The sequence below is a fragment of the Lotus japonicus genome, chromosome 2, assembly GCF_012489685.1.
Source record: "Lotus japonicus ecotype B-129 chromosome 2, LjGifu_v1.2".
In the NCBI taxonomy this organism is placed as follows: domain Eukaryota; kingdom Viridiplantae; phylum Streptophyta; class Magnoliopsida; order Fabales; family Fabaceae; genus Lotus; species Lotus japonicus.
In genome coordinates this window covers 977,940-986,471 of record NC_080042.1, presented here as the reverse complement: position 1 = coordinate 986,471, position 8,532 = coordinate 977,940, and the positions used below count along the sequence as shown (strand labels likewise).

Here is an 8,532-nt window from a genome sequence, read left to right as displayed (position 1 = left end):
CTGCTGTGGCTGAACCTTGGTAGGTAGGCTTTTCAGAATAGTACACTGCTCTTGTACTTCTCGATAGAGACATTTGCCTTTAACCATTGACTTCTGATCAGAGTTATGCTTCGTGTTGGAACTTGTGAAGCTTGGTGATCAGAGTCAGAGGGATGCTTGGATCCTCTGACCTTCGTAACTTCTGCTTCTGGACCTTCAAAGCTTCTGAACCTTCAGAGCCTCTGGTCCCTCAGAGCTTCTGGTCTTCAGATCTTCTGATCCTCAGATCTTCTGATCCTCTGATCTTCTGATCCTCTGATCCTCTGATCCTCAGATCTTCAGATCCTCTGATCTTCAGATCTTCTGATCCTCTGATCCTCAGATCCTCTGATCTTCAGAACTTCTGACGAATATATCTTCTGGTGTCAGAATCAGAACCTGTTTGTCAAAACACTCAAGACAAACATTAGAGTATCATAATTGTTCATCCACAAATAAATACTTGTTATCATCAAAACATAGAGTTGTACCACATGACCAAATCTTGATCTTACAGGAGATATCAGCTAGTTTTTTCTGGGGAGGGACTAAAATTAAAAGTCACTACAAACACATGGACCAATTTGACCATTAACCCTAAAAAATACAACACCAAATAAAAAACCAACAAGCATCTCCAAGGAGAAGAAACAAACGAACAGTAGCAATAATCAACAACCACCACCAGTATAGCTTCTTCAAGCAAAAACCTTTCAAAATCCATTGAGGCCCACCACGCAAAGGAAAGCATCAACCCCTTATCTTGAGAGAACAACATCCAAAAATCTACCAAAACCAAATCCATCACCAAGTAATTCTCATCAAGACCCGCATAGAAAAATCAAAACAGATAGCAGACATAAGATTTCGAAAATCTGCAAGTCCACACAACACCCCAAAGAAGTTCTTGCTGCAACACCTTTCTACGAAATCTGTACAATACATGAGCATGGATCAGCAATCCATTCTGCCATAGAGCTACGAAAATCCCTCACTCCCGTTGATAACCATAACCAAGCCTTCCATTGAATAAAGCCCAACAAATTGTCCCAATCAGGTTCCTCATTGGAAAACACAAACCTATTCCGAAGTTGCCAAATTGACCAAGCCACCGCTCCCCAAATTGTCCACCACACACGCCTCCTTTTCAAATTCCATTGACCATGGGAAAACTGCAGAAAATGAAGCCTACATTCAAGAGGGAGGGCAGTACAATAACCCAACCAATTAAAACACGAGTACCAAACAGCTGAGGAGCGTTTGCAGGTAAAAAGAAGATGATCTACCGTTTCAGTATCTTCATCACAAAAAGGACAGTTTAATTCAGCAGGATTTAGTGGAATACCTCTCCTTACAAGGTTATGCTTGGTCTAAATGCGGCCCCATAGAAGTCTCCACATGAAGGCTTTTACACTTGAAGGGACAAAAGCCTTCCACATATCCTCAAACTCCTGGATTGGTTGAGAATTTAAGTTCCCTCTGATCAACGAATAAGCAGACCTAACAGTATAGCCTTCACACACATTTTCCTTCCACACCCACCTATCATTCACCCCTTCTCTTAGCACACACTGCTCAACAGTTCTCATCAGTATAGCCAGCCATGATAATTCCCTTTCGCATAGATCACGCCGCCAAGAACGGGACCAACTCCAAATACCATTTTGCCAAGATTCCATATCTGCCAAAACACTTTGTTTCTGGGAAGAAAGCTGATAAATCCTATCGAATTTACCAGCTAAGGGCTCATTTCCTATCCAGGTGTCCAACCAAAACCTAACAGTATTACCATCCCCTAACTTTTGAACAACGACATTGGAAAACCACTATCAAGAAGGGGAAACGAAACACAGCTTCACTATATCCCTCCACCACACCGATTGCTTACCAGGCTGAACTTCTCCAATGAGACCATTTAACACCTGATATTTAGATCTGATTATACGAGCCCAGAACCCATTATCACCAGAACATAGCCTCCAGCACCATTTACCGAGCAAGGCTTTATTGAAATCGCCTCAATCCTTAATTCCCAGACCTCCTAGGCATTTGGGTTTACAAGCTACATCCCATCTAATCCACGCTATTTTGGATTGGGTCTCATCAACACTTCGCCATAAAAAATTTCTCATAATTTTTACACATTCTTGTTCCACCCCCACAAGCATTCGATAGAATGATAAATAAAACAAAGGAATGGAAGACAGTGTGATGTTAATCAAGCACACATGCCCACCAAAAGATAAGGATTTCCTTCTCCACCTCGAAAGCCTGCTCTGGAGCTTACATAGGATAGGATACCAAAAATCCAGATTCCGTGGGTTACCTCCAACCTGTAATCCCAAGTAGAGAAACAGAATTTTCATCTCTTTGCAATTCAGAATCGCAGAAAGAACCTGAAGTTCCCTCGCATCAACTGCCACCCCAAGCAAACAACTTTTAAAAAAGTTGACCTTTAAGCCCGAAGCCAATTCAAAGCAGTGAAGAATGCACTTTAGAGAGAAAGTGTTTTGTCTTGTTGCTTCTCCAATGAACAAGGTGGCTTGTTGCTTCTCCACAGGTTCTTCTGCAAAATAGAAACCTCTTCACTGTTCAGCCCATCAAACTTAAAACCTTTAAATTTATCCAAAGTAGCAGCTTGCTTCAAGAGGCCATTCAAGCCTTCAGCAATAATGAGAAATAAAAAAAAGAGGCAATTGGATCCCCTTGTCATATACCTCTCCCCATACTGAATTCATCACTTGGACTGCCATTGACTAGTACTGAAATCCTTGCAGATTCGATACAACCTTTGATCCATAAAATCCACTTAGTATCAAAATTCATTTGTTGCATCATATAATAGAGGAAATCCCATCGAACGGAATTGTAGGCTTTTTCAAAGTCTACTTTAAAAGCCATAGAGCTCTTCTTTCTCAACATTGCCTCATGGACCCATTCGTTGGCCACTACGACACTATCTAGGAGACCCCGACCTTCCAGAAAAGCACTTTGGGACTCATCAATTACATATGGCAGCACCTGTTTTAGACGATGTGCCAAGACCTTCGAAACCACTTTATAGGCACAACCGATTAGAGAGACCAGTCTATAATCAGATAAATCAGAGGGATAATCCTTCTTGGGAACCAGAGTTATAAAAGAAGAGTTACCTCCTTTAGGCCAACGTCCATGAGCATGAAAATCATCAAGGAGGTTATGAAAATCCTTGGACAATAGATGCCATAATGATTTAATAAACTGAAAATTTAAACCATCGGGGCCAGGGCTTTTATCACTCCCACATTCCCACACAACCTCTTTCACCTCCAAAGGATCGATTTTCGCAATTAGCATAGCTCTGTCCTCCCCATGAATCTGGCGGAAAGGTACCCCGTCCAAAGATGGAGCTAATGGATTTACACTGCTGAATTTCTGCTCAAAAAATTATTTCGCGCCACACTTTATAATATCAGGATTTTCAGTCCATAACCCATTCAGGTTCAAGCCAATTAAAGTGTTAGATTGTCTTCTCCAATTAACAAAGGAATGAAAAAATTTCGAATTTGAATCACCCTCCTGAATCCATTTACAGCGAGATTTCTGGAATAGGATTGAGTCTCTATACTTTGCTGCTCGCCACAAATCCGATTGGATAATTTTCCGCTACTGTACCTCATGATCAGACAAACCTGGACACACCAATTTCTGGTCAAGGACTTCGAGTTGGGACTCAAGGGATTTTAAATTCCTATTAACATCACCAAAGATATCTGAGTTCCAAACTTTGTGCCTTGCTTTGAGCCTCTTCAGTTTTTCCTTCAAGACATATCCCCCGGATCTTGACACATTAATCTGCTCCCATTCCTTAGATACAAAGTTTTTGAATCGCGGGTCCATAAACCAACAGTTCAGAACTTTAAAGGGCTTCGGGCCCCAATCGACAACTTTGCAACGGAACAAAACCGGACAATGATCTGAAAGGTTTCTATTCAAAATTACCTGATTACCATTTGGCCACAAAGAACACCAATCAGAAGATACAAGAAACTGATCTAATCTGCTGGCGACGAGGCCATTAGGACGGAACCACGTAAATTTATTCCCCACCATTGTGGGTTCAACCAGATTCAAATTAGCTACAAAGGAATTGAAGTCTGTAGTTTCACGACGACCATAACCATCAGAATTACCCACACCCACTCTCTCCTCAAAAGATAATACTGCATTAAAGTCCCCTACAATACATATACTAGAAACCCCAGAACCAGAAACATAATCTTCTAAGTCCGCCCACAACTTCTGTTTGCCTACCACTGTACAGGGGGCATACACATTTATGATGCCACAAACAGAGGATTGGTTTTCCCACAGTCCCCTTATTGCAATAAAGCCATCTGCTTCAACAATATCCTGCAACACAAACTTTCCTTTCTGCCATATGCAAATTAATCCTCCGGATCTATTGTTGCTTGCTTTAAAGGCCCATTCACAGTCCACATCCCCCCAAATTGAACGACAAACTCTAGAATCCACTATTTCCAGTTTGGATTCTTGAATCAGCACCATATCCACTTTTTCATGCTTCACCAACTCTCCGACCGCCCTCATCTTCACACTACTTCCTAACCCCCTCACATTATAGGACAACAAGATCATCAGGACAGTTCATTTAATCCAACTACCCCTGCATTTACCTGGTCATTCAAAAGATCCATATCCCTTACCTTTAAAGCCTCCAAAGCAGTGATCATGTCTTCATCATTTCCTTGGTAAGTCATACCAAGCTCTTTTCCCAGCTTCCATGATTTAGCAGCTTCAGCTACTACATCCCTCATACACGGCATCTACGTGCCCAACCTAAGAGAGGATTCAACAGCCTGTGAAAGTTGGTGAGAAGGAGCTGAATTCAGAGAATGGATCTCCATGCGCAAAGCCTTCTGTCCCTGAGCCGACACAAGACAATGGTAATCAGCTAATTTTGGCCCAAGACTTTTATTGACATCACATTCCCACACAACAGCTTTAATTTCAGACATGTCAAACTCAAATGTCAATAACACATTATCTACCTCTGATAATTGTGCAAAAGGAATCCCGTCAAGATTTGGTCCATCACCACCATATTCCTTAAATTTCTGCTCAAAGAAAACCTTAATACCCTCCTTCAATTCACTGCCACAGGTTCTTCTTGCCATGCACCATCTAAATTTAAACCATCTATTGCATTGGTTCTTCTCCTCCAATTCACCATCTGTGAAAAAAGCCAGAATTTGCATTACCATCTTAAGCCATTGCGCTCTAGATTTTTGCCTCAAAAGAGATTCCTGAAGGTTGACCAGAAGTTGAGCGCATATGCGCTTGGATTGGGCGCACATGCGCCTAAATCATGTGAAAAAAGGATTTTAAACTTTGTTTTAACTTAAGTTTGGGGACTTTTGAAGTATTCTAAACATCTGTTTCACTTTGGCGGTTTCTCAAAGCTTTCCAGGATTCTAATGAGTTCTTTCTCTTTGATTATGTCTATGGAAGAAATTTGGCTAACCCTCGTTGTAGTGGGGTACGAGCCGAGGTAGTGGATTATTTTTACTATTTTTTTTGGTAAAGGATTATTTTTACTATGCTTTGATATATTCATTTTTATATATGAGTTTCTCTTTTCATCTATGAATTGCTTTTTCCTCATTTTTATTGGATCTATAACCATGTAGATATTTTGCTTTTGTCTACGCAACTGTGAAATTGGTACAAAATTAAATATGTGTTTGAGAAGTAATTAAATAATTAGGAACTTTCATGATAAGGGTGATGCTTAATTTTGCTGACTTCATGATTTATTATGCTTCCCATGCTTTGGTTCAATATATAATTAGGGTCTAAGGAATTAGCTCTAAAAAGTTAATTAAAAGTTCTACTTGGTTAAAGAATTAATAATTAGATAATTAGACAAAGAACAATAGATGATTAGAAGTGAATTCATATATAATTTGACTGGGTAGATGCGTATTGAGAAGCATCATCATTCAAATTGGATGCTTGCTCCAACCTGCTACGGCTTTCAAATTCATAATCGATGAGAATATTCTAAACCAAAACAGCGATAGGACTCTCATGAGTTGCACTCGGCATACCTCTCGATCTCTATTGTCTCTACACGCCTAGAGTTAAGGGACTACGTACTGTTTCGGTAGTCCGGTGCTCGTGCCAACCCCGTGCAGGGCTTCTGTGCCCCTAAGCATTCGTTGGCATTTGCACCTAGAACTACGAGACCGAGGTTCCCTTAGTCGGATGATCATCCCAACAACACACGAGACTTTTGTACCTCTAGGGCATTTGTTAGAACGCATCAGACCCACAATTTGAGTGTTGGTGGTAGCTCACTAGCTCTAGAACTTAAGAGTTGGTTAGGGTGAGAGGGTGCTTTATTCAGGTTGCTAACCAAATGCAACCATTTTCAGGGCAATTTCTCAATCCAATCAAAGGGTTTTGGTTGAACACTAATGGAAACCAAGATTTTTAGATTTACATGAACATAAAAAATAGAATAAAACACATTAACATAGCACATTAAGAATATCCACAACACAAGGGAGGTTTTCTACTTATATATGTAGTATACCTACCAAATACCAAGTAAAACAATGACTAACCCAGCAAAAGTAATATGATTTGAGGAAGTTATTTGTTACAATTAAACACCAAATTAAGTTATGGCTGGAAAAGAAGACCAAGTTGCACTAAGGAGAGAAACCACCATCAAGGTCCTTGCTGCTTATCAAAAGCTCTGGATTAGTTGGGTCACTAAGTTCCTTCACTTGAATATACGTGGCATTAATGAAAGCTTTTGCTTCTTTTGCAGGTCCCTCTATCGCTTCTTTGAGCTGCTTCAGTGCCATGCAATATGCTTCCTGTCCAATAAAAAAGCCTTAAATTTTGTTATACATATATTTCTTAAAAACTATTTCACTCCATGAATTATAATTTTTTTTTTTGAGAAATAAAGGAAATGTATATAAATGAAACTGGGAAACCCACATGAATTATAATTTTATAACTCATAATATTTAAAACATGCTATCTAACGTTCAAAAAAAAAACATGCTATCTATGTGTTACTATAAACTTATAATTAATTTATAAAAAAAAAACTCTTTTAATTTGTGAATCACCAAAACCAAAACACAATGCAAGTAAAACTTTAGTCATTTAGAATACCATGAAGTGATCAAGCTCTGAAGTGTCTAGCTCTAGACTACTAGTTGCTTTGGAATTTGAGTTGATCAGATTCTTCCATGCATCAGTTGTGATATCAAACTCTCCAGCTTCCTCAGACCCTACCTGATACGTAATAAGTTGAGTAAGGTACACAAAAATAATGAAGCTTTCTTACTTGAATACTTTTCCAAGTATAAATTGGTCTATGCTGACATTAATCTGACAAAATTCTTAGCCTATATTCCCACGTCAAGTTAATTTGTTCCCTTCAAGATCACAATTAAAGTGACAGCAAGATCAAAGTAACAAATTGCTTTTTCTTAGCTTTTATTGAAATGCAAACTGTCCAATATTAGTAAGGCGGCTCGGATTTGTGATTGTAGTGTATAGTCGTTTACATCAAATTCAAATCATGGTTAAGTCTTGGAACCTAGAATCGATTCTACTATTGGAGAAGCCTGAGGACCGAGGGAAGTAGTTTCTCTTCTCCATGATTTTGGTATGACCATGATTTACACATAATCACTTTTTTCTTCACAAAACTACTTCTATTAGTTCCTTCCTGAATCTCTTCAGGCCCCAAATAGAGTTTTCATTTTTCAAATACACATTTATCATATTAAAGTGTGAGCTATTTCCTTCTCCACCCTTTAATTGTCTTGTTGACCCTATTTTTTGTTATTTTAGGGAACAATGTAAGTATTCCATGTGGTCCTTAGCTAGCTATCTTAGTACCTTTCAATGATTATTCAGTGCGCTATATATAATGGCTTCTGTCTCTTTCTTTCTCATGATTGTTGACCATAAATAGCAAATTTACAGAAAGAGAGGAAATTAACATGAAATTACCTTCAAACAGTTCATGTGAGATTCAATCAATACTTCATACAAAGGATGGCTTGCAATAATCTTCTTCAAATCCTCTTCATTTTCTTTCTCTACAATATCACTTCCCTCAACCTCCTTTCTCCTTCCATTTTCTCCAATTTCGCTTCCCTCCATCATCTCTCTCTCTCACTCACTATCTGTCTTTTGCACAAGCACCAACAGAATCCCACTGATTTGGACACAGACAAACAATAAGCACTATATATAGCAAATGCTATCAGATAAAAGGGGCTTCTATTATGGTTATTGACCAATTGGTGCAAACTGATGAAGCGTAGTTATTAAGAAGTACTATATACGTGGGGCTACATGTCTTTTGGTTTTTTGTGTTGTTCATGTTATTAACCATTAGAGGTGAATCAGAATGAATATGAGTGCATACATGAAAAAAGGATAAAAGGTTAAAAGCCAGTGGGCTTCCTATGTTTCCCC

At 39.0% G+C, this 8,532-nt stretch overlaps 1 protein-coding gene across 1 annotated transcript; it reads right to left on the bottom strand.

Annotated features, from left to right (window-relative positions):
- Positions 1-6,557: 6,557 nt before the first annotated feature.
- Positions 6,558-8,248, bottom strand: LOC130735159 (homeobox protein knotted-1-like 2). The gene is made up of 3 exons (XM_057587255.1): positions 8,062-8,248; positions 7,213-7,335; positions 6,558-6,905 (listed from the first exon to the last, which is right to left on the bottom strand). The coding sequence occupies exons 1-3, from the start codon at positions 8,215-8,217 to the stop codon at positions 6,735-6,737; spliced, it is 450 nt and encodes a 149-aa protein (XP_057443238.1). The 5' UTR covers positions 8,218-8,248; the 3' UTR covers positions 6,558-6,734.
- Between the last annotated feature and the right edge of the window lie 284 nt (positions 8,249-8,532).